Raw genomic sequence first — 27,377 nt, 5'->3', positions numbered from 1 at the left:
CTCCGTGCTATTGTGGTGTTTAATTATCAACAGCATTTCTACCACCCAGTGTTTCTGAGTGGGCATTTGTTAATAAGACCTGCCCAGCTAATTAACTACAGGGTGGGAGTGGGGGGAGGGGCAGGAACTTGGTGTTCAAAGAATACAATTATGGCTACTGTTTAAATCCTCAGATAAATAATAATCAGACCAAGTGGATTTTCTTCACCATCAGAATCTAACCTGTTGGACTTCCCTGGCGGTCCAGTGGTTGACTTCGCCTTACAAGGCAGGGGGTGCGGGTTCAATCCCTGGACAGAAAGCTAAGATCCCACATGCCTCGTGGCCAAAAAACCAAAAACATAAAACAGAAGCAATATTGTAACAAATTCAGTAGACTTTAAAAAATGGTCCACATCAAAAAAAACTTAAAAAAAAAAAAAAAAGAATCTAACCTACTGATTGCCAACTACTTACTAGCCTTACATTTCTTAATTTTGCCTTTGCCCTGCAATTGGTGAATTTGGGCCTAGTTGTTAATTGCTTAAAGCTTGAAAAATATAATGAGGGTAAAATGTAAACTAATTTTAATTTTTAACTGAGGCTTTTAGGGAACAATTCATTTGACTTGCTTAAAGAAATACCTTTGCCCATTACTAATGATATGCCATTTTGCAATGTAGCAACAACTTTTCTATTGTTATTGGCATTTTCCTTGTTTTTATTGATGAGAAATATGGGGCACCAAGACAATAATTTAACAGCAGTGTTAGAAGGATGCTTACAATCAGCCTTAAGTGCCTCTTCCTATAGTACCTTTGGCCCTGTATGATTTCCTTCCTGAGGGGAAGTCACTGCTCACCAAGGTGGCCTTGTGATAATCTTACATAGAAGACTATCGATTAGTAGAGGTTTGTATTATTATTATTAAAGCTATTAGTCTGTGTTATATTTTTAAGAGGCACACAAAAATAAATCAAATACTTGTTTTTATAAAATAGCTCTGTGTTCTTCCATCCAAAAAAAAAAAAAAATCTCTTGCCCCAGATAAAAATTTTCTGTTCTAGCTACCATCCAGAAATATATTATATACTAAGTCACGTCAATTTCAACCCTGTTATTTCAAAGGAGAAAACAAGGTCACTTAGGTGTAACCCTTGATTATAAGCCAATATCCTCTGGGCAACCAAGAATAGCAGTTAATAATATTTATCTTTGCTGATCATAAATGACAGCCTCCTAACAACCTCACAACTGACTTGTTTTCAGCTAGGAATGTCAAAAGAAATAATATGGAGGTATTTTAATAATTAAATGTTTTTTAATTCAAAAACTCAAAGCGTAAGTTGCAGTTTACCTGTCTTGATAAGGTTCAGGGCTCAAAATTCACTTTGGTTTCACCTGGGCCTCAACCTGTTGTCTTATTTTCAGGTTTTCCCAAGGACTTTGAGAGTGTGGTTTCTGAAAGGTTTTAGTGATTTGGAGATTAAGTGTTTCATTTTAATTACTGTGAACTTTCCTCTCCTAGAACTCATTACACCCTGGACATGGGGCTCTGGAATGTTTTTCTCTGCTACTTTCAGCAGAATGTGGATTCACGAAGTCCATATTATATAGTTTAAGTTGTAATTGTTGCTCTTTAAGAAGCCAGAGCCATTGACATAGAAAGGGACTTCCTGCCCAGGTCTCCCCAACTCCAGGGGGGCAAATGGACATTTTCTCTGAAACAAACACACAAAACACTTGAAGAAATTATTTAGAAAATCCAAAGCAGATTACCCAATGACATCATAGGGAGTTTAAATATGAAATAAGATAGCTGTATCTTCTGCTGATTTTTCGATACAGTGTGAGTCACATCACTTAAAATTGGCTAGTAGTGACATTAAGAAAGCAAAAAGAAATAGGTGAAATTAATTTTCATAATATATTTTAGTTAACAGATCCAAACATTATCACTTCAACATGCAATTAGTATAAAATTATTAATTAGATATTTTAAATATTTTTTGGTACTTAAGTCTTGAAAATTCAATGTAAGTTTTACATTTGGACTGGACACATTTCAAGTACCAACAGTCATATGTCTATGTTAGTACAGTTTTAGAACATAAAATCTTACAAACTTTAAAAAGTGCCTATATTGGACAGTGTTTTCACAACACTATACAACAGATGAGTAAAATATTTAAATTCTCTACCAGAAAATCTTGGGTTGTTTTATTTTGTTTCTGCGAGTTATATTGGCTAACAATCTTTTTGACCATTTACAATGTGCCAGGGAAATGTTTTAAACCTATTACCTTTAATTCTCAACAATCTTAGATAGGTAGTGGAGTAGCCAGCCTTCAAGAGGGCCCCTAGTGATCTCTGTCTCCTAGTTTTCACACCCTGTACCAGGGTTGATCTATGTTGGTCATCAAGATGACAAGATTCACTGCCTGCTAATGCAGGGGACACGGGTTCGAGCCCTGGTCTGGGAAGATCCCACATGCCGCGGAGCAACTAGGCCTGTGAGCCACAACTACTGAGCCTGTGCGTCTGTAACCTGTGCTCCGCAACAAGAGAGGCCACGATAGTGAGAGGCCCGCGCACCGCGATGAAGAGTGGCCCCCGCTTGCCGCAACTAGAGAAAGCCCTCGCACAGAAACGAAGACCCAACACAGCCAAAAAATAAATAAATTAATTTTTAAAAAAAGTCTTGTACCTTTAAAAAAAAAAGATAACAAGATTCAGCAAAAATGATACTATATCACCTCTGATATTAGGTGATAAAAGAGACTGTTGCTTCCATCTTGGTTGGTCTCTTTGTCTTTCTTAAATCATTTGCTCTGGGGGAAGCCAGCTGCCATGTTAAGGAGCAGCACTATGGAGAGGCCCATGCAGGAAGGAACACGGGTCTCTCACCAGCAGTCACTCTGAGTAAGCTTGGCAGTGGATCCTCTGGCTTAATCATGCCTTTAGAGGATAGCAATGGTTATGTTGGCAGAACTGAGGAACAGGAACCTAGATAGTGAGTGTGTGCATGTGCACATGTATGTGTTGGGTGGGCCAACAAAGGTATCTTTAAACTTTATATGTTTTAATTTTTGGCAAGGAGAATATATTCTGTGTTGCACGTATATTTAAAAATCAAAAATAAAAGAATGAAAGGACAGTTATCAACTCTTGAAGAGCAAGTGACTGGAACTTAGGCTATGGCCACCTGATGTCTAAATAATTATTTGGAAACAAACAAAAAGAGATACATTCACTTGATATTCAGTGAAATCATTCCCTTCAAAATTAGTAATATATTCACACCCTTCAAAACAAGTGAAAGTAGCCTTGGGATTTATTCAGTTCAATTAAACACACATTTTTTGAGTGCCTTCTGTTTGCTGGGGATACAGTGACAAATGAGACAAATTTTGCTCTTGTGGAGTTTACATTCTAACGCAGGGGAGACAGAAAATAAGGAAATCAAAACCTTGAGAAGAATATCATACAGTGATTTCAGCGCTATGCAGAAAACTAAAATAAAGTGATGTGATTAGAAAGTGACTTTAGACTTTGGATTTGGTGGCCAAAGAAAGCCTCTCTTGAAGATGTGACGTTTAAGGTGAAATGTTAAGAAGGAATAGACCGAGTAATGATCAAGATTAAAAGCACTTGATCATTTCAAGCATAGGGAATAGCAATCCGAAGGCCGCCTAATAAGATAGTGAAGAGTGTTCAAGGAATGGAATGGAGGCTGGTGTGTCACGGGTGAGTGGTGAGCAGTATGAGATGAGGTTTGAGGAGGAGCAAGTTTGTAAGTCAGGGTGAGGATTTTTACACCTATTTTAATGAAGCAGATAAAAATATCTGGGGACGCATTCTAGCAACCCGCCTAAGGCTTGTTCTTTACGTAGTCTTAATGGTTGCAAATCTTGGTCTTTTGAGGGTAGATTTGATTTCAGGAAACCTCTCTAAATCATTGGAAACCAAGACTGATGAGCGTGGCGGGTGATGACGCTGAGCAATGCTGTTTTGGAACAAAAATCAGATGTGACTCTAAGCAGTGAGTCAGATTTTCTCATAAACTGGCTCTGAGGACAAATCCAAAAGCGTTTAGAGCAATGGCGGCACTGTTGCAGCAAGTGTGGGGTCTCCTATGTGGACCCCCTTAAAGGATAACATTCGAGTGGACTGTAGACTTTCTGGTGTGTTTGTTTACATAAAGCCAGCCTCATTAGTTTATAGTCACACCTCTTAGACGTACCCTGAACCAGTCCCAGCACCAACATGGACCCTTGACTACTGCAGAAATAGTGGTGCGTCCTGACGAGTCTGCCAAAATTTTAACATTGGTGTCTGCACCACACTCAGATGACAGCTACTCTGCGATCATATTTTATGAAGTAACTGAACATAACTAATTCTGGGAGACATTTCCTAGTTCCACAGGCAGTATCCAAGGGAAAGTGAGAGAGAGGAGTTCACAAAGGAATGCAGAGAGAGAGAGGAGAGGGTCTAGAGAGAAGGGAGAATGCAGCTATAGGAAAGGGCAGAAAGACTAAAAATGAGGAGTGTTCTGCCATATTATTAATCAGTGTAAAAATAAAAACAGGCTACGTCTGCAACCAAATTTCAAAACAGTGCCTGGAAAACACAATAATGGCAACAACAACAGGTTCCCCACAGTGTAAATTACTTGAAGACAAAGTTTTCTTCATACATTGTGTGTGCAAGTGCATGTATGTATGTGTGCACGTGCACTGTACACATAGTGTGTGTGTGTGTGTGTGTGTATGTGCTAAAATTCGATACCTTCAGTTCCCAGCAGTGTAAGGCAGGGCTTAAAATTCAACTGAAATTTCAACTGAAAATTTATCAGCACCTACATATGTGCCAGGTATTGGGGTCAAAAGATGAGATAACATCCATGTGAGTGACCAGATTTGCACATGGTAGGTATCCAAAAAGAACTAGTTTCTTTATGGTTACTATTTATAGAGCCGAAATGATGCCAAATAGATAGCAGTCTCAGAAAGGGAAGGACCTCATTGATGATTCGGTATATTCTTCCTGGAGACTGTTGAAGTGTGATTCAAGGGTGGAGGCAGGATATGAGTTAGAATAAGGGAGGGGTTTATGACGAGGGACTTTCAGTTATGGAGCAAGTCTTTCTCAGCCATTGTTCAACTGAGTATGAGTTATGGCAAGTGGGATACTGAATGGATGAAAAAGTCAAAAGTATAGTCCCCAGGTATCCTGTAGTACCTTTGTACATTAGCTTTCCTAGCGCTAGTCCTTTCAGGTTCTGGGCCTGTTTCTTGAGCTCGGCACACGTAGGTGGGATTCTACTTCAACAGTGGCTGATGTTTTCTCCTAGAAGGAATGAATATTACTTTGTGCTGCTTTACCTAAAGGTGGGAGGAACAGAAAAAAGTTGCCGAATAAAGATAGTAGATTCATCTAATGAGCAGGCTGAGGTTCTGTGTATATTTAAACTTGGGGCAGTGTGCAAATTTGGGTGGCCACTTCTGGAACTTTCCTTATGAATAAGGAAATGTACATGGTTGAATTTCAAGCCATGTTTATTCAGAACACCTTCATATAGCTCTATGATTTCAGGGGCTAAAGCCCAGAAGACATGCCTGACCAGTGGCTTAGGAGGTAAATCCCTAAACTTATCAGTGTCTTTGTGATTCCTGTTACGAAAGGGAGAGAATTACAGAGGACTTTCTTCTGAGTTATGTATGTCAGGATCTTTCGTTGGCATAGTGAAAAGAGTATTGGGCTGTTTTCAGAAGGGAACACACAGGGGAAGGGAAGACAGAAAATTTACCCTATTAGAAATCCTGGCATTAGAAGAGGATAGATGGAGAGTCAGGGAAGGAAGGAATTGAACATCTACAGTGTGACAGTGAGTGTGCTAATGCTTTCCCACAAATACCAAAACATTTAATACAGAAGATCTGGGTTCAAATCATGCGTCCACCACTTATTAGCTTTGGAGCACTGGATGAATTATTTGTCTTTATTTCAGTTTCCTTGTTGATCAAAACGAGAAAACTAACTCTCATCTCACAAGCCAGTGGTCAGGATCAAATGAGATGATGCAAGCAAAAGCATTTTTGCAATGTGTAAAATACTCTAAGAACTTAAGACCTCATTCTTCTATCCTGCCTCTGCAGCTTCTGGGGATCAATTTGCAGTGGGTGCTTGCTTATCTGGTTCTAGCTGGGAGACTCTGGTTTTTCTCATGGGCTGGCTCATCCTCATGCACAGAAGCAATTTGATTTCTCTGGTACTTGATACATAAAGTGAACTAAAAATCCCTGAAAATGGACTGTGTTCTTCTATCCTGCCTTTTTTCAACAGGAATGGCATCTCAGCTCATAGAATAGCACAAAGAAGTACACCATAGGATTTTAGCAAAGGCACAAAGGGAAAGGTACAGGGGCCCAGTGGCCACAGCCTTCTATATTAGTTATTTGGAAAGACAGTGAGTTTGCACAGCAGGATTCCAGGCATGGTATCTCACACACTTGGACTTGAATCCTTGACATCCCTATTCATTTGCTAGATGTGTGACCTTTGGTCAGTCACTTAACCTCTCAGAATCACGAATTCCTCTTCTTCAAGATGGAGTTAATAACATCATCCTGAAGGGCTAGTGTGAAAACTGGAGATAATGTATGTGGAGATTTCATAGGTTCTCAATCAATAGTCCTTTGCTATTTTTACACATGTGGGAGTCTATACGTGATCCTATCTCTTTAACTTTTTGGGTGGCCAAGGTGACTTAGGTGTCATATTTCCTAGAAGCTAAATCCTGGGTTTCTCTCTCACTGTCCTTTACAAGTTTGTGATGATAATGCGGTTATCATCCCACAGGGAATGAGAAAAACCAGGGATCTTTTGAATGAATTTGCTTTCGGTTTAACTAAATATTTAGTACGTGGGTTATTTTATGGAGATTTAATTATGCACAAGGGGGATTGGGGAGATTGGGAGTATTACTGGTTTCATGGAAAATGCAGAAATTCTTTGCAGCGTCTCAGGTAAGTAAGACTAATGTTTCATCCAGCTCAGTGCAGGCAACATCTGGATGAATGGTCTCCTTGTTCCTATAGAATGGGGCTCAGTCTGCATTCTCTATGTTCAGACCCCTTGATTCTCTCTCCACCGCTCTCTCACTGCATCTTTAGGACAGACATTATTGCAACATAAATTGGAAGGCAGCAAATAAACCTTTTTGATTTCTTCCATCCTTATTTGCCCATCCCTCCAAATCCTCCAATTCCACTAAAAAGAAGCAGCACTTTGATGATGGAGCTCTTATTGAAGAGCCCCAATGCTACTGAACCCAAGTCCTCATTGTTTTTGACATGGATGTGGTGAGTTTAGCATTTTTAAAATAAAGAGTTTTATGATACAAGGTTCTGCCTCTGTACCTAGTTTTTGGGTGGCAGGCGTTTATGAAATTTAGGAGCAGAGATGTGACCTCTAATTATATATTTACTTGCTTCTCTTTCAGCCTTCTGGGTCTCGCCACTTGGAAGTGAGTGAATCAGTATTAGTGAAACTAACAATTTGATGAGTTTACTTTTTTCTTTTAGGAAACATAAAAACTGTGGCTCAGAGCCATTGTGGTCATTGGGTCAGAGAGTTTGCACCTAAGGGAATATGAGTGCCTCCCTCAGAATGTTGTGTGAGGATTAAAGGAGTCAATACATGTAAAGTGCTTAGAATAGTGCCTGGCACAGGGCAAGGGCTATATGATTTTATCCCATCCACTCCTGGGCGGGGTCTGTGACCTGAGAGCAGCTCCCTGTGGTAAGTACTATCAGCTCTACTTCAAAATACATCCAGAAAGAAGCCATTCACAAAAGACCACATACGATGTGATTCCGTTTATATGAAATGTCCAGAAGAGGCAAATCTATAGAAACAGAAAGTAGATGAGTGGTTGCCCAGGACTGGGAGGAGTGGGGAGGCTGGGGTGAGATAGCCGAAGGGTATGGGGTTTCTTTTGGGGTGATGAAAATGGTCTAAAATTGACTGTGGTGATGGTTGCACAAGTCTGTGCATATACTAAAAACCATTGAATTGTACACAATAAGTGAGTGAATTGTATGGCATATGAATTATATCTCAATAAAGCTGTTAAAAAATACATTCAGAATTCCACCCCTGCTCACCATCAGTGTCACTACTGTGCTAGTCCAAGCAACTGGCATCTGTCTCCTGGACCATTAGAATAGCCTCCTAATTGGTTTTTACAATTTCACAGTTGCCCTAACCACTGTGTATTCTCCACAGACGGCTGTAGTGATCTTTTAAAATGTAAAGCAGAATATGTCTTCCTTCCTTCCTCCCTCTCTCTCTCCCTCCCTCCCCCCACCTTCCTTCCCAAGCCACGTGGCTTGCAGGATCTTAGTTCCCTGACCAAGGATTGAACCTGGGCCCCAGCAGTGACAGCACAGAGTCCTAACCACTGGACTGCCAGGGAATTCCCCAGGATATGTCTTTCATCTGCTTAAACTGTTTCACTGTCTCCCCATCACACTTAAAATCAAAGTGAAACTTCTCACCTTGGCTAATCTGCTCCTGTATGATCTGGTCCCTGGGACTTCTCCCTCAGCCATCACTCTCCCCTTTGTTCATTTTGCTTTAGCCACACTGGCCTTCTTGTTCTTCAGATATGGCAATCTCATTCCTACCTGCCTCAGAACCTTTCTATTTGCCATTCACTCTGCCTAAAATTTGACCCCATATCTTCTCATAGCTCATTCCTTGATCTTGCCTAGGACTAGGCTCAAATGTCACTGCACTTGAGAGGCTTTTCTTGCCCAACCCTATTAAAATAGTCCCCACTCCATCAATCTCCACCCATTCATTCACTTTATTTTCTTCGTAGTATTTATCACTATTTGAATTTATATATTAATTTATCTATTTACTTGATTGTTGGAAATCTCCTCCCCTAGTACGTAAGCTCTTTGAGCATAGAGATTTTTGTCTTGCTCACCACTGCATTCCTAGTACTTAGAACATGCCCTTTCCTCATTGTTTGTTGAATGAGTGAATGAATGAATGGAACCGCCATATTGACTGTGGACAGAAAGACATTAACGCACACATACTCATTCTCTTTTCTATCTCATTCTTTTTTCTATGTATATGTCCTGTGCTGTAGCCTCACTTGGGGTATTTCACATATCTTAAAACTTGCATTCAGTTCTTAAGAGGAAGTTCCTTTGAGGTTCCTTTACAATAACATTCTGTGTATTCTATTTAGAACGTAACTTGATGCTTAGACTGATAAACACTCTCACTGTTTGCATGAAAGTCCATGAAAACATGTAAAGGATTTCAGAGCCTATGCTTAGTCAACCATTCATTCTAAGGGCCAGCAATGGCTATTTCGGTGGCATAAAGCTGTGGTCTGGCCTTAATAGTACATGTTTTATTCTTGAGTTTACTTACAGTGTGGACTTTCTTGGGCCCCTGTTCTCAGAAGAATCCTAGCAATGGGCACATTGTTGGTCATGATGGCAATATCCAGAGGTGTCAATCCCTCACTGTTAGGTGTGTTGAGATCTAGTTCTTCCGACGTGTACTGATACAGGAGGATCTGCACAGCATCCATGTCTTGCTGTTCAACTGCTTCAAACATGGCTTCATTGCCCTGGAAGTTCTGGAGAAGAATGAAGCAGGTGAGCACAATTTCATAGGCCAGCTTGTCTTCATGGCCTAGCTGTTTTGAATTTTAGGGACTGCTTCAGTGACTGCATTCCCACTTAACAAGTGGTATAACTGCTATTTATTCCAAGGTCTCCAAAGTAAACACGATTGGACCCTCCCTCCATCTTTTTTCATGAACATTGAAAAGATCTGTACATTTAGATGCATTGAGACAATACAGCATGCAGTCTATAGATAAGACCAAACATCAGTTTTTCTCAAACCAGTCTTCTGTGGAATACTGTTCAGTAGGCCATTATAAGGTGTTCTATGAAGAAAGTAGCATGTGGTCAAATGAATTTGGTAAACATTAGATTAAACCAAGTTACTGCATTATTTTATTGTAAGACCTCTCAAGCCCTTTAGTAATTTTGACATGCAATTATGACTCTCTAATAGGTGAGAAATATGACCTGTTTCAAATAGTTTTTCACAGAACATATTTTTTATTATATTTGTTTTAACTGTCCTGGAATAAGGTTCTACTGAACATAGTTTGGAAAACGCTGGCATAGATATCATAGCACAGGTAATTTAAATTATGACTAGCTTGGAATACACTTCCTCTGTTTCTCAAACTCATCCCCTCCCTTTCCATCCCCGTGTTTTGACTGTTTCTCAGACTGTTACGAGATCATGGCAATGACCTACCTGTTGCTAGTCTTAGTCTCCTCCATCCCTACTCCATACTGATACAAGAGTAGTCTTTCTAAAATTTACACTGCTACATGTCCCTTCCTTATTTACAAATCTCTAGTAGGTCCACACTGCCTGCAGGCTGACTCCCTAACTCCTAGACTCCTTTATACTAACCTCTACACTTTCTCAACCCTGAGCCCCAGCCACTGAATACCTGGCATTTCTGAGACCTCAGGTGAGGGGCTCAAGAGGTGGTGTCCAGGGAGGGTTTCAGTGGATGGGTGGCAATTGCTTTGGGGCCTGAGAGGGCCAAAAGTTGAATATTCAGAGGATACAAATCGCCTATAGAAGAGAATAACTAAAGACAATATCTTTCCTTTGAAAAGTTCTTTCAGGGGATTAATAGTAAGCAAAGGAGAAAAGCTTTAGAATTCTCTCAAATACATATTTCTGTAGCTCATGGGATAAGAGCAACACATATACTATTCATACATTTATCTGGTATCTTCTCCAAGAGTTGCCAGGTGTTTAAACACGTTGAAATACCAATGGTCCTGAGCTAGCATAGGGATTGCCTGATTAAAATGTGGAAGGTCTTCAGTAACCACATATTTAGGTTGGCAGGTTTTATTTTTAGTCTCATCAAAAATCGATTCTCCGCATCAAAGGCTACAGGTCGACTTAGCTGAGTGCGTAACACATGAATGAAATTTGAGGAAAATACAAAGCTATTATGCAAATGCTTGTTTTGACAATGGGGACCCAGGGGATAGAACTGTTTGATATGCAGCTGTCTTTGCTACATGGCAGTCTGCTGAACGGAAAAGTGTTTTGTCGACAATCTGCTAAGCTGAACAGCCTCTGATGCTTAGGCCGTAACTCAGCCACAACCAAGCCCTCCCAGAAGATGAGTTTGAAATGAGAAAACAAATTAGAAAACAAATGAGTGCAAAGTTAAAATGTTGCCCTGTCCAAACAACACAGTTGTGTATTTGTTTGTGATTCTTAGTATGCCTAATTTCTCATGTGCCATACTTGCTCTCACTCTTAAGTCATTTCCTTCGCCATGCTTTTGTTGGCAAACGCTAGTATGCTTCTATCTGGAAAGGCTAGGGCTCATTTCTGTTTTAAGCGCAAACAAATGGTGCCATTACCCCCCGCAGAAATACCCTTGCTGAGCATGTTAATATTATGCCCTCAGCTTTTACTGAGGGGCAGTATAAGAAACTGCTATGTGAGAATGTTTATAACATCCCCAATACTACTCTTTATTCTCCATTACATAATTCACTATGACATCTTATAGAGGCCAGAGGACTTAGCAACAGGAAGATATTCATTTGGTATACTTTCAGTTATTAGCTAACGGAATGCTATTACCAATTGTCCTTCCCCTTCTGCTTTGACTGACTAGGAACTCAGAGGTAAATGTAATGATAAATTTTAGGGACTGTATTTGCCTAGGTTTTTGGTATATCTATTTCTCTTTCCATCCCCACTATTTTCTTTTTCTAGTTTTTTTCCTTCCTTTTTCCCTCCCACCCTCCTCTCCTTCCTTCTTACTTTCTTTTTCCCTTTCTTGCTCCCTTGCTGTCCCCTACAATCACCATCGCTATTGATTTATTTACCATTGTATAATACATTTGCATTTTTTTTTGCCTGGATTCTGTCTTGAATGCCTTTGGAAAGCATATGGGGTATACATTATAAATAAGTAAATAAAATATTGTTCATTGTTCATTCAATATTTGAATGAACACTGGATTTGAATGAACACTGGATCTCTCAGAAAGCCTATTTAATCTCAAACTCCATATTTGTCAAGCTGCTATTTTGTGGGTTCTATGGTCTATTAGAGAAAGAAAAACTAAGGGAAAATAAAGGAAAAGAAATTAAGAAAAAGAAAGGGAAAATCTCACAGTCACTTAAACTTCGGCCAACATATATATGTGCAGTTCCTACCTTACCTGACTTTCAACATTTATAAACTTGCAAACATCAGGTTCTGAAGTAAACATGGATCATCGTAGTACCTCCTTAAATCCAAACACAACTGCACTAATCAAACCAAGATGAAAATAAAGAGTTTTATTACCACCGAAGTCTTTCTGAGACTCAGCCGGTCAGTTCTTGTTCTAAAATAGGCCTCATCAAACGAAGAGTGGCTCCCTTTCAGTTTCTCAGAGAGGTTCCGGTACAGACGTTTGGCAGCACTGGGAGATGATGGGGCGCTATTTTTTTTTGACTGAGAAAGATGTAAATTCTGCATTTGTTGGGTCATTTTCACACGGCAATTCCTAAGAAGAGAAAAATCTAATGTTGTAATAATTTACACAACATAATTATAAGTTGACAAAAAATTTTATCATCCCCAATAACCATCTGGAATCCTAATAAAATATTATAGCTGGAAGGGACGTTAGAGATCATCAGATCCAGCTTTTTCATGTTATAGATGAGAAAGCTGAAAGCCAGGGAAGGGAAGCAGCTTGTTTATGGCCATATAGCTAATTGGTGGCAAGAATGAAATGACAACATCCATTTACTATATAAACATATGCATTTACATACAAACATATATGACTTGAGCCTCTACGAAAAATCTTTTGATCTCTGTCCCACTGGGAGGAAGTATCTCAATTCTATAACCCAGGGAGTCTGTTCAATTATTCTTGGCTTATATATAATTGGAATTTTGCAACTTATACTCTAGATGCTGTCTTCTGTTGGGTGTATAAGAGAGTGTGGTTGTTTCCTGCAGATCCCCCTTCTCTCAAGGTGTTAAACTGTGCCTGTCTGAGATTTGTTGGACTATCTCAGTGCCCAGAGCTTTGGGGAATTTGTACCGATAGGCTCATCCCTGCTCACCCCAGATACTCCAGATAGTGTCCTCCAGGACACTTACTACTGGCATTCTCCAAGTAGTATTTGACTGCTGTTCCACAAATCTCTAAACAGGTCCTCACCAACGTCATACCTGAAGTCAATTTCCAGGAGGTTAGCTGTGGATTTCAAAAGCTGTCCACCATTATGTTGGGTATCGCTATTGAAATATTGATGCTACCAAGGCTATTGCTGCCTAGCATGTGTGTATTGGATGAACAAATGTATGAATGAAATAACTGGCTTTAGCTTTACTTACAAGTGCTTGCCTCTCCAGCTTCATCTGATACTGTACTTCTACATTTTAGGTTTCAGTCTTTCTGACCTCCTTAGAGTTTCCTAAGTGGTTCAAACTCTTTGCTACCTCTGGGTCTTTGTATGCACTGCTCTGTATGTATTAAAATTCCATCTGTGCCTTCATCCCCTAGGAAACAATTGTTGATCCTTAAAGTCTATGCTCAAGTAGTTTCTGACACCCCCGGGCAAATTTGAGTATTTCTTTACTCATTCACTCAGTATATGCTTGTTACAGTAAATACTTTTATCACATTACAACTGTTTGTTTGGCTTTCTGTCTCCCAGCTAGTCTATATGCTTCACAAGAACAAGGACTGCCAAATATTACTTTTTATATCCCCAGTACCTAAAATGTGCCTGTCTCAGGGTAAAAGAAATATAACACAGATTAAGATGTGAATCTCCTCTTCCACCTACTGAAGATGGGATCTTGGGCAAGTTACTTAACATGTCTGCATCTCATTTTTCTAATTTTTAAAATAGAGAAAATAACAACAACTACATATTATGGTTGTGAGGATTTGATGAGATAATGAATGTAAATAGCTTAGAATGTAGGCAGACTTCTGGCAGCTATCATACTTATTATAGAAGATACTCAGCAGATACTTCAGAGTAAATGAATGCACATTTGAGAGTCTATTATGTATAATATAGTAAGGGTCTACCCAGAAAGCTCATTTCCTCTCATGCTTCTGAACTGGGTTCCGTGTCCACTAGCACCAACTAACCTTGACTTACTTGCACTTTAACAAATGGAGATCCATCTTCATTACATTGTTGAATGTCTTTAGGCACCTTTTAAGTCTTGTTTGTAATTTTCTCCAACACAGACTTCCTGGTGCCTTCTGAGGAGGTCAGACCTATTCAATATTAGTCATGTTCATCAGGCCCTACCCATTCTTAGCTAAACGGCCATATTTACTTTGGAAGGAGGATGTAAAGCACTGTCTGTAGTGTGTATGTACATGTGGGTATATTTTCATTAATTTTTAATAATCTTTTAATTTACACAAAAGCAGTAGGTGATTTGGCATCTTTCTCTTTCTGCCTACAAATCTTTTACCTATAATTCAATAGCAGCCGTAGCACTTCCTCTATATCTTAACCATTCCCACAGAAATTCCAGATTGATATGCAAGCTAGCTTACATGGGGATTGCTTTTACTTATTTACTTCTGCCTCCTGTCTCTAGCCTTTTCCTTCAGCATTAAGCCATCTGTCTTGTCTACATCATTATCGTTCCCCAAATAACTCTACATTCTTTAGTATCTCCCACAGTGCCCTGGAGTCCAGTAAATAAATTCTTGTCGATTGATCAAATTCCAGTGACTTGCCCTCTAACTGATAACACCTACCCACATGGTCTCTTTTGTCTTTGCTCATCTCCCATCTGTTCCCTTCACTCAAAATAGGTTGACTTTCTCTGTCTCTTTGACTTCCTTCTCATACTACCCCAGCTGTCCCTTCCTTCCAGGCCATCCTTTAGCACATTTCTGTTTTTCTAGATTTCATCTATCATTATATTTTCTTTTCCTTCTCTATATTTAAAATTTTGTCTGATGAGAGATACTGAGAAAGACAACTTTCTATTATCTGTTCTCATAAACATGCACACCCCTCCCAGCTAAATGTGCTTTAAAATTTTTACCATGGAAAGGGAAAAGCATTTGAGAAGCAGAGGAGCTTTGGCTCTGGAATTTGGCAGACCCAAGCTTGAACCATGATATTGTTATCTGTAATCTGTGTAACTTTGGGCACTTTAATAAAATTCTCTGAGTCTGTGTAATATATAAAAAGATTTATTACAGAGTTGTGAAGATTAAATGAATTAACAAATAAAAGGTATGCATCCTGTTTGGTGCATAGTAGCCACTCAGTAAATAGCAGCAATTATTAAGGTTACTTCAAGTCTTCTTCCCAAACCAGAAACACCAAAGTACACTGTAATAATTTAAATAGTTTTGTTTGTTTTAAACATTGTTTTGAATCTGATTTTATGTATTTATTATACTTCGTTTTTACTTTGATAAAAATATATTTAGATATTTTAGTGTGTATGTTTACAGTAAGTTATGGTAAAACAGAAGTACCAAGTAGAGCTTCAAACTGTTAGAGGGAAGAGAGGAATAAAGATGTCTAAAAATACTTGAAAAATAAAAAGAAACAAAATTAGGAAACATAATAAATAGAAATGTAAAATGAAGGAGTAGGGTTAAGACTGAATATGTGAGCAATACATTCAGATGGTTTACTTTTCCTAATAAAAGATAAAACTCTCCAACTGAGATTTTTAAATTACCATTTACAAGTGGTACACGTAATTAAACATTTCACAGAAATATTAAAAACAAAAGAAAAGTATGACAGTGGGAATGGCAAAGTAAGGACCTCTGAAAATCCTCTTCTACATAAAAGCAATGAGAACATCAGCAAAAATTGTCAGAATTAATTTTTCAGAACCCTGGAAATTAACCAAAGGTTTGAAGCAATCCAGGAAGTGTTTATTCAAGAAAAGTAACTGAATTTGGTAAGAATAGTAAGCTTTGTGGCATTTTTAACTTGCTTCATTCCCATATTCCTCAGCTCTGTGGTAGCCTTGAAGACTAAACAGCCTACATTCATAGTAAAAACCAGTAGCCTGGCAGCCACTGGATGGTGCAGAATAGTAATGGAGCATCTTTAAAACCCCATTTTGAGAGAATCATCATTATTTGACACTTCTGGTGGTTCCCTGGAAGAACTCACTCACAAGGCTTTTTTTTTTTTTTTTTTAAATTTATTTGACTCTGAGCTCACCAAGTGCAAATAACCTTTTCCTCTGGGGCATCTGTTGTAAACAAACATCAGCAATGGCTTAATATCACAGCTGCCTGAGGTGGTGGATAAGAATGGTAGCAAACAGTAGATAACCAAAAAGCTTAAAAGGAAAAGTTGAGGAATTAGATGTCCATAGAGGACTTTGAAAAGTTCTGACACATTCCTGGGGATCTGGCAGATCACAGGCATGCCCAGAGCTGAGAGCATTCTCATAAAGTACCTGAGAAGGTCCTAAGCGCTCATCTCTGTCTGACTTTGAGGCTGTATGCAAGCAGGATGTGAAGGCTAAGGCAGAGCTGTCAACTGCCTGATGAGTATTGAAGGTGTGCCCTAACACATACATAGAACCCATTTGCCAGATCAGTTCTAGGCCTTTAAGGAAATTTGTGTTCAATCATTAGCTGACCACTAAGCTAACCAAGCAAAGACTTCAGTGGCCACATATGACAAGAATACAGACTTTACAGATTTAGTTCTGTACTTTACAAATTCAGTTAGAGGACAATCTGATTTCTAGAGTTGCCACATTACATTATTTAAGATGCCTAGCTTTCAACAGAAAAAAAAAAAATGAGACATGCAAAGAAACAAAAAAAATATTTTCCATTCACAGGAAATAATGCAGTATATTAACATTGCCCTTGAAGAAGTCCAAATGTTGGGCTTATTAGACAAAGACTTTATTTTTTTTAAATATCTATCTATCTATTTATGTGTGTATGTATGTATGTATGTATGTATTTTGGGTATAGTTGTTTTACAATGTTCAGTTACTTTCTACTGTGCAGCTAAGTGAAGTAGAGTTCCCTGTGCTGTACAGCAGTTTCTCATTAGTTATCTATTTTATACATATTAGTGTATATACATCAATCCCAATCTCCCAATTCATCCCATTCCCCCCCTTTACCCCCTTGGTGTCCATACATTTGTTCTCTACATATGTGTCTCTATTACTGCCTTACAAACCAGTTCATCTGTACCATTTTTCTAGATTCCTCATATATGCGTTAATACATGATATTTGTTTTTCTCTTTCTGACTTACTTCACTCTGTATGACAGTCTCTATGTCCATCCATATCTCTACAAATGACCCAATTTTGTTCCTTTTTATGGCTGAGTAATATTCCATTTAGACAAAGACTTTAAATTGAATATCTTAAATATGTTCAAAGAACTAAAGGAATTCATGTCTAAAGAAATAAAGGAAATTATGGGAATGATGTCTCACCAAATAGAGAATATCAGTACAAGGTAGAATTTATAAAAAAAAGCCAGAATCAAATAGAAATTCTGGAGTTGAAAAGTACAATAACTGAAATGAAAAATTGACTGGAGGGACTCAATATCAGATTTGAGCAGGCAGAAGAAAGAATCAGCAAACTTGAAGATAGGTCAATTGAAATCAGTTTTAGGAGCAAAACAGAAAAAAAAATGAAGAGAACCAGAGTCTTAAGAGATCTGTGTGACAACATCAAATGTACCAACATATATATAATAGGCATCCCAGAAGGAGAAGGAGGAGGAGAAAGCATATTGAAAAAATAATGGCCAAAAACATCCCCAAATTGATGAAAAACATTAACCTACACATCCTAGAATCTCAGTGAACACCAAGCTGGATAAAGTCAAAGAGATTCACATCTAGATACATCATAATTAAACTGTCAAAAGCTAAATACAAAGAGAAAATCTTGAAAACAACAAGCAAGAAATAACTCTTTATGTACAAGGAATTCTCAAAATGATTTACAGCTGGTTTTTCACCAGAAAATGATAGAGGCCAGAAGGAAGTGGTTTTAAGCACAGTATCAAAAGTAAGGACTTTGATACAAGGCTGATCTACTTTTAGGTTTTGGTTTTTCTACTTATTAGAAAATTATTCAAATAATTTTATCAGATATAATTAGCTGTATGATGTATAGCAAAATATTAGCTTCAATTTCCTCATTTTAACAGTGGTCCCATCTCAATTTTAATAGTCATGTCTAAAGGGATATTAAAGTTTTAAATGAGATAATACATAACAATTGTTTAGCAGAGTACCTGAAATAAACAGATGTTCAATAAATATTTTTTGAACATCTATTTATTTTAGGCCCACTGTTTCCAGGCAACTACTGGTCTGCTTTTTGATACTATAAATTAGGTTTCATTTTATGGAATTTCATACAAGTGGAATCATCATCATTCACTTTTTTTTAACCTGGATTTTTCTTCTTTTTTTGAGGGTCAATTTTTAAAATAAATTTATTTATTTTGGGCTGCATTGGGTCTTCGTTGCCGTGCACGGGCTTTCTCTAGTTGGGGCAAGTGGGGGCTACCCTTCATTTCGGTGCATGGGCTTCTCATTTCAGTGGATTCTCTTGTTGCAGAGCATTGGCTCTAGGCACCTGGGCTTCAGTAGTTGTGGCACGCCAGCTCAGTAGTTGTGGCTCGTGGGCTCAGTAGTTGTGGCTTGTGGGCTCTAGAGCACAGGCTCAATAGTTGTGGTGCAGGGGCTTAGTTTCTCCACGGCATGTGGGATCTTCCCGGACCAGGGATTGAATCCGAGTCCCCTGCACTGGCAGGTGGATTCTTAACCACTGCGCCACCAGGGGTGTCCCGAGGGTCAATTTTTTTTTAATGGTAACATTTCTTTTTTTTTTTAATTTTAATTTTTTAAAATTGAAGTATAGTTGATTTACAATGTTGTGTTAGTTTCAGGTGCACAGCAAAGTGATTCAGTTATATATAAGAATATGTGTATTCTTTTTCAGATTCTTTTCTGTTACAGGTTATTACAAGGTACTGAATATAGTTCCCTGTGCTATACAGTAGGCCCTTGCTGTTTATCTATTTTATATACAAGTAAGTCCCCTACATACAAACGAGTTCCATTCCAAGAGCGTGTTCATAAGTCCAATTTGTTTGTAAGTCCAACAAAGTTAGCCTAGGTACCCAACTAACACAATCGGCTATATAGTACTGTACTGTGGTAGGTTTATAATACTTTTCACACAAATAATACATAAAAAACAAAAACAAAAAACAAAACATTTTTAATCTTACAGTACAGTACCTTGAAAGGTAAAGTAGTACAGTACAACAGCTGGCATACAGTGGCTGGCATCGAGTGAACAGGTAAGAAGCGTTACTGACTGGAGGAGGGAGAGGAGGTGGGAGGTGGTAGAGCTGAAGGATCATCAGCAATAGGGAATGGAGGGCAAGCTGCAGTTTCACTCACACCTGATGTTGATGGCATAGGTTCTTGTTCCTTGCTGGATTCAATTCTATCTACCCTCTTGAAAAAACGATCCAGTGATGTCTGGGTAGTAGCTCTTTTTTTCTCATCATAGATAATACGGTAGCACTGGATTGCAGTCTGACCGGCTGCTGCAACCTTCGTGTACCATTCTACGTTTGGGTCCTGTGCCTCAAAAACTAACAGTGCCTTCTTAAATAAAGAAAATCCCCTTGCCATTTCCTGCATCGTGAATCTCTTCGGTTCTTCAGTTATTTCTTCTTCCTCTTGTCTCTCTTTGTCCTTTCTCTGGACCTCCAACTCCATCAGGTCTTCATTAGTAAGCTCCTTGTGTTGCACAGCAAAGAGTTCAATGAAATCGTCCTCTTGCAGATCTAGCTTGAAATAAAGATACTGTACTACTGTACTCTATACAGTACTGTACAGTAAAGTACACAAAAGCACAACCACTTGTAGAGGATGCATAAACATGACAATGTACACCAGACACATGAACTAACTTACGTGGTTGGACATACGAACGCACGTTTGCATTTTTGAGTTTGCAACTTGAAGGTTCACATGTAGGGGACTTACTGTACAGTAGTGTGTATGTGTTAATCCCAAACTCCTAATTTATCCCTCCCCCTCCTTTTCCCTTTGGTAACTATGCATAAGTTTGTTTTCTATGTCTGTGAGTCTATTTCTGTTTTGTAAATAAGTTCATTTGTATGATTATTTAATATTCCACATAAGTGATATCATATGATATTTGTCTTTCTCTGACTTACTTCACTTAATATGATAACATCTAGGTCCATCCATGTTGCTGCAAATGGCATTATTTTACTCTTTTTTATGGTTGAGTAATATTCCACTGTGTGTGTGTGTGTGTGTGTGTGTGTGTGTGTGTGTGTGTGTGTGTGTATAAATCACATCTTTATCCATTCATCTTTTGATGGACATTTAGGTTGCTTCCATGTCTTGGCTATTGTAAATAATGCTGCTGTGAACATTGGGGTGCATATATCTTTTTGGATTATGGTTTTCTCTGGATATATGCCCAGGAGTGGGATTGTATGTGAACTCTAGTTTTAGTTTTTTAAGGAGCCTCCATACTGTTCTCCATAGTGGGTGTACCAGTTTACATTCCCACCAACAGTGTAGGAGGGTTCCTTTTTCTCCACACCCTATCCAGCACTTATTATTTGTAGACTTTTTGATGATGGCCATTCTGACTGGTGTGAGGTGATACTTTACTGTAGTTTAGATTTCCATTTCTCTAATAATTAGTGATGCTGAGCATCTCTTCATGTGCCTGTTGGCCATCTATATTTTTACCTGGCTTCTTTAACTCAGCTTTATTATTTTGAGAGTCATCCATATTGTAATGTCTATTAGTAGTTCTTCACTTTTTATTGCTGAATAGTATTCCATTGTATGGGTGTACCACTATTAATCAATTTTAAGGTATTATTTTAGTAATGATAAGACTTTAATAAGACTCGGGATTTGCTCTAAAAAAAGAAAATATATATATTTTTTCTTCCATGAGAGAGGATTAGGAGACCTGAGTTACAAAGAGAAGGGGACACAGATTGAAGGTGTGCTGGTCTCTGCAACATGGATACAGGACTAGAATTTAGGAGATAGTTAGCCAGGCAGAGATTCTCTATGGGAAAGCTAATTTCTAGTTTTATGATTTTCTTTTTTGCATCCTAATAATTTTTTTATCCCCAAATCTTTAATAAAAGTCATGTTAAATATTATGGTCTGTCAAACCTTTAGGAAAGAAATTATACCAATCCTACATAAACCTCTTTAAAATCTGGGTTCATTTTTGAAGCCCTGATACCAAAACCAGAAAAAAGGCATTACAAGAAAGGAAAGCTATTGCCCGATGTCTCTCATGAACATAGAGGCAAAAAATGTCAACAAAATGTTAGCATATAAACTTCAGCAGTATACAAAAAGGATAATACATCATGATCAAGCATGGTTTATTGCAGGAAAGCAACTTAGTATAACAGTCAACCATAATTTATTACATTAACAGAATAAAGGGGAAAAAACCCATATGGTCCTCTTAATAAATGCAGATAAAGCAGCATTTGACAATATTCAACATCCATTTATGATTAAAAAAAGTTTCAGGAATATAAGGGAACTTCTTCAACCTGATAAAGAGAATCTGCAAAAACCTATAGCCAACATTACGTTTAATGATTAAAGACCAAGTGCTTCCTCCTAGGATCAGAAACAATGAAAGAATGTCCACTTCTACCTTTTCTAGTGTTCTAGGCATTCTTGCCAGTGAAGTAAGACAAGAAAGATAAAGGCATATAGATTGGAAAGAAAGAAACAAGACAGTCTTCATTTGGAGGTGACATGAAAGTTTTGTAGAATAATCTAATAAATCTACAAAAATCTACTTAGAACTAAATACAGCAAAATATATGCAAGACCTATACACATAAAACTACATGACATTAATGAGTGAATAAAAGAAGACCTAAATAAATAGAAGTATACCTTCTTCATGATCAGATCAGAAGAATTAGTATTGTTAAGGTGCCAATTCTTCCAAACTGAGCTATAGATTCAATTCAGTCTCAAACAAAATTCTAGCAGCCTTTCTTTCTTTCTTTCTCTTTCTTTTTCTTTCTCTCTCTCTCTTTCTTTCTTTTTCTCTATTTCTCTCTCTCTTTTTCTTTCTTTCTCCTTCCCTCCCTCCCCCTTCCTCCCTCCCCTTCCTTTCTTTCTTCCTTCCTCCCTCCCTCCTTTCTTTCTCTCTCTTTCTCTCTTTCTTTCTTCCTTCCTTCCTTCCTTCCTTTCTTTCTTCCTTCCTTCCTTCCTTCCTTCCTTCCTTCCTTCCTTTCTTTCTTTCTTTCTTTCTTTCTTTCTTTCTTTCTTTCTTTCTTTCTTTCTTTCTTTCTAGAAATTGATTGACAAGCTGTATGAAAATGGGAAGAATCTAAAATAGTCAAAACAACTTTGAAAAAGAACAAAATTGCTTACATGACCTGATTTCAAGACTTACAAAGCTACAATAATCAAGACATGGTACTGGTGTAAGGATAGCTATATAGATAAAGACAGTGGCATAAGGATAGACAGATAGGTGAATGAAACAGAGTAGAGAGCCCAGAAATAGCCTGCACATATATTATCAATTGATTTTTGACAAAAGTGTCAAGGTATTTCAATAGAGAAAAAGAATTTTTTCAACAAATAGTGCTGGAACAATGGGATATACATATGCCAAAAAAAAAAGAACCTCAACTCCTACTTCATATCATATGTAAAAATTAACTTAAAATGAAATAGATCGTAGAACTAACTGCAAAAGCTAAAACTGTAAAACTTCTAGAAGAAAACATAGGAGAAAGTCTTTGTGAACTTGAATAAGACAATGATTTCTTAGAGGAGGCACAAAAAGCACAAACCATAAAATAAATTGATAAATTGAACTTCATGAAAATTAAAGACTTCTGCTCTTTGACATATTATGGCCTGATCTCAGTTACACTTTTGGAGGACCTGTGAATATACCTGGAGCCAAGCTGTAAGGAAAGAGTGACGGTAGCCTGGACAATCCAGGTCCAAAACGGCGAGAATAACCTGTGGAGAGAGAGTGGAGTCTCTTCAGATTTATTTCAAAACTACCTGTTCCCTGGGCTTTGGCCACTTGCTCAAATAGAGAGCTTTGGCTGTTGCCATCGCCCTGTCTCTAAATGCCACCAGCTGTCTCAAGTGAAGGGTGGGTCCATCATGCTTGCTGTGACAGAGCTGCAACAGCTCTGACCCAACCAGACCCATGGAGGGAGGCTTCAGCTTCACTCATGTCTACCTTGAAGGACTGGGTAGTACTATCTGGAAATGGAAAAAAACTGGACCAATGAGAGACACGAGACTGGAAGTAGCCAGCAGATAATTTCCTCTCCATTCCTTCCCTGTGGACTCTTTTGAAGGCTTCTTGGAAGCAGTCACAGGCAAACAAACAGCCATATGTGTTTTCTTATGATGCCTTGGCTAGTTCAGTTACAAACCATCTGTATTTGTTTTCCCTCCTTCCTTGACTCATTTCCCCTTTTCCCTTCACTCTTGATGCCCTGAGGTTATATCTCCCAATACTTAATAGAATATTTGCAATTGATTCTGCCTCAGGCTTTGTTTTCACAGGCTAAGACAAAATGTAATAACAATCCTATGAGAAAGTCAGTACTGTTATTACATCCTCATTTTACAAACAAGGAAACTGAGACCCATAGAGGTGATTAATTTGTACAAGATTCTACAGTCAGTAAATGGAGGAGGTAGCATTTGAACTCTGACTTCAAAGCTCATGCTCTTAGCAACTCTGCTATTATTCTGCCTGAGGGATCTTGGTCTGGCTGCCTGTCAGCTTCTTCCTAGACCTTGATTCTGAAGACAAGATCTTGCCCTCATTATGAGTTCCGGCATGTCCAGAGTCCCTGTCTAACAGGATCTTGGTTGTGGGGCTTTCTTACTATATTTGTACTGTGAAAAATGATCTGAGCCAGTTTGGATGAGGAGCGGTTGTAAGATAAAGCATATTAGAAACAGGAGCTCTAGCCATTCTTGACAACTGGGTAGACAGATACATTCAGTGAAGGGAACATTTCTGACTAGGACAAGGTTGCTCTTCAGGCTGTGATGTGAACTAGGGACCTTCAGACTTCAACCTGCCTGTCACTAGATAGAAAAGAAAGTATGACACTCCCATTCTCCCCTGTTGTTAACGTGACAGTTATGTTTTCGATTGCTAAAGCGTGGCCAATTCTATTACGGTGATGATATATAACATGGTGGAATCATCCTTTCTAGTTCCTGTACAGTTTTTTAAAAAATAATATATTCAGTTATTCAGTGACAAGTTTTGAAAAGTCAGCTGTGACTTCACAGCAAGAAGAAGACTGATTTTTGAAGTTTAACAGCATATTTATGAGGTAGAAAGTGAAAAGGCAATTAATATTGGTTCTATAGTTCAATAAACCCTTATGGATACTCTACTCTGTAACCTGTGTATCCTGTGATAGACCCTGGTGATTCAAAGGTGAATAAGATAGGGTCCTCATAGGGTGACCAACTCTCTTGGTTTGCTTGGGACTGAGGGGTTTCCCTGGTTACAGGACTTACAGTTCTAAAACTGGGAAAATCCTAGGCAAATTGAAACAAGCCGATTACCCTACCTGTACCCCAAGAGGCTCATAGGCTAAAAAGGAGGGCAGTTATGCAAGTGCATGTGGCTATGAAATAGTGTGATATGTGAAATTATGGAATAATAATATCTTTTACTTCTATGGCACCTTCTGTGAGCCAGGCACTATTTAAAATAATGCCTTTATATATATCAGTTCACAGAATTCCATAACAGCCCTGTGAAGTAAGGACTATTATCATCCCCACTTTACGCAGTAAGAAATTGAGACACTTCTAAGGCGCAGATCTGGGATTCAAGCCCAGGTAATATGGGTCTATATCTGATAAATTAACCTCTAGACACTGCTCTCAAATGCCTAAGGCAAAGAAGTAGCAAAAGGGATAATTGATTAACTTCATGGGTAACAGGAGGTGGTCATGGGAGAACAGGGTGTGGGGAAATGGATTAGAGAAGGTGATGCCGGAGCAGCAATTTAGGAAGGAAAGAAAAAGTCATTCTAGGTAGAATAGCTCAGGTTAGGACATGGAAATGTGAACTGTCATGGTGCTGCTGGTAAGTCAATGTCCACAGGAGCCCTAATGGTATTTTTCTGAGCTCTGACACGTTCACTGGTACATTTCATCCACCATGCCAGGAACTTCGGAAAGGGGCCTGGAGAGGTAGCAGGGCCAGGCTATCAAGGACTTCACATGCCATGCTAAGGAGCATAGATTTCAACCTGTTAACAGCAGGGAATCACTAGAGAACTTTAAGAAAAAGCTGATATTTGCATTTTTAGAGAATTACTCTGGAGGCATCCAGGGGGTGATTTGAAAGGGAGAGGGTTGTGGTGGGACCAGTGACAAGTGACAACCAAGTCTGAAGGTCTTGAAGAAGTCCCTGTGAGAGCTGGTGACTTCAACTACAGTATGTGACAATAGGCATGGAGAGGGCTGGACAGGTTAAAAAGATGAAGAAAGTAAAATGGACCAAGCTTTGTTAGTGATTGGGTGGAAGGGCTAAAGGAATCAGGAAATATGAAGGTAACTTCTATGAGCTTTGCTTGACTAACTAGCCAAATAATGGTTCCACCAATAATTTAAAAAAAAAAAAACAAAAACAAAAGAACACAGGAAGAAGAGTGGATTTAAAGGAGAAAGATGGTAAGTTCAGCTTTCCACAGTGTGACTCTCAAGGGCCTAGAAGAAATCTAGATGATATTGTCTAAGCCAAGCATTCCACACAAAAAGGACTTGGCTTGTCCTAAAGACTACTTAGTTTTCTGATCAAGAGTGAAATAATAATTATGAGGGAAGTTCTTGGAGACATGTATGAAATCAAAAGAAAGCAGGATAATTAATATAATATTAATGCAGCATTCTTTGGGTTTCCCCTGAGGTAGAAAACATTTAATACATTCATTTATGATAAAGTATTGGTGGCTTAATTTATTACTCCTCCTAAGAAATATCTGTATTTAATAAAAGACAGCAATACTTAACTGAATTCCTGATAAAAGAATTTCAGGTACCTCAATCCTAGAGATGGAATTTTTTGTGTGTGTGATTTTTTCGTAAATGAGCCTTCTAGAATGAAATCACAGTACATTTACAGCTGCTAATTCCATGTACATGGGTATGGGGTTAATTTGAACATCTGAAAATTGTCATAAATTCAATACATGGGTTTTTCTCATCCCTGAGTTAAGTCCACCCAAATATTTCCACGTTTGTTTATTTCAAACATTTAAGACCTTCAGTATCTTGTCATCCTAGGTATAGAAAATCAGTTATTATTGACCAATAATGAAAAAAAATATTTACATGACTTATTTATTTGAATTTTAAGTTTTTTAAAAATGACATTTTTCATGTCTATTCTCCCCTTCTAATTCCCTAAGGGTAATCGTGCTTCCTTCAGACTACTCCATATCCATTAGATGGGGGAAGGGGCAGGCATCTCCTCATCCCCACATAAAATCTCATTTGCGGGTTTCTGATGCATGATCTCTGGATTAAAGTGTATGAACAATGATCTTAATTACCTATTACATTCTTTAACAAGAAAGATTTAAGTAGTATCTCATGGATACATTAATCGAGCTTAGCATATCTTCTTTGAAACAATCAGGAATGGAAGGAATGGAAATTCAGGGAGAGTAAGTGAATTTCTCAAAGACACACACTTAGTCTTAGAACCAGCAGAAGGGACTTGCTTTCCTGATGTCTCTCACCACTAAGCAATGCTGTCTCCTTTCTGTTAGGATGCCATCATTTGTGAAACAGCCAAATCATGTGGCAGAATGACCCTGCCCTTGTGATTGAGTGGCCTGGGGATACTTTCTACCAGGCAAAACGCCACCCATCTCTCAGATTTCTTAACTTTGGCTTTTATTTAAAGAAGCATGCTGCTCACTGTTCCAACATCATCCATCCTTGTCAGCACCCAAGGCCACAACTTCATCTGAATAGCCAATGATATACTGCAGATAGAGTGCACCAAAGACATTAAATTCTATATGACATTTATGTGGACTCGGAGCCCACCAGAGATGGATTGATGCTGCCATAAAGTCTTGCAGTAACCAGGCAAACAAAAGACTAAGGAGACATGGTGGTGGTGGTAGGAAAAGCAACAGCTTTCTCCATTCACTCTC

The 27,377-nt window shown here is 38.4% G+C and overlaps 1 protein-coding gene and 1 long non-coding RNA gene across 5 annotated transcripts in view; one reads left to right on the top strand and one right to left on the bottom strand.

The window, feature by feature from the left end:
* ANKFN1 (ankyrin repeat and fibronectin type III domain containing 1) overlaps positions 1-27,377 on the bottom strand; it is a 427,590-nt gene that overhangs the window by 129,358 nt on the left and 270,855 nt on the right. For all 4 annotated transcript variants that reach the window (XM_082439936.1, XM_082439937.1, XM_082439935.1 and 1 more), the window contains 2 exons: positions 12,431-12,632; positions 9,439-9,649 (listed from right to left, as the gene is read on the bottom strand). In XM_082439936.1, coding sequence (XP_082296062.1) covers positions 9,439-9,649; positions 12,431-12,616 — 397 coding nt within the window. In that variant the 5' untranslated portion in view covers positions 12,617-12,632. The remainder of the gene's footprint in view (positions 1-9,438; positions 9,650-12,430; positions 12,633-27,377) is intronic.
* The window catches only part of LOC309649789, a 404,889-nt gene that overhangs the window by 143,175 nt on the left and 234,337 nt on the right, over positions 1-27,377 (top strand). The gene's annotated exons all lie outside the window — the stretch shown is intronic.

The sequence above is a fragment of the Balaenoptera physalus genome (assembly GCF_965194825.1).
Source record: "Balaenoptera physalus genome assembly, chromosome: 20".
In the NCBI taxonomy this organism is placed as follows: domain Eukaryota; kingdom Metazoa; phylum Chordata; class Mammalia; order Artiodactyla; family Balaenopteridae; genus Balaenoptera; species Balaenoptera physalus.
The sequence above is the reverse complement of the archived record's forward strand: the minus strand, read 5'-3'. Positions and strand labels throughout refer to the sequence as shown.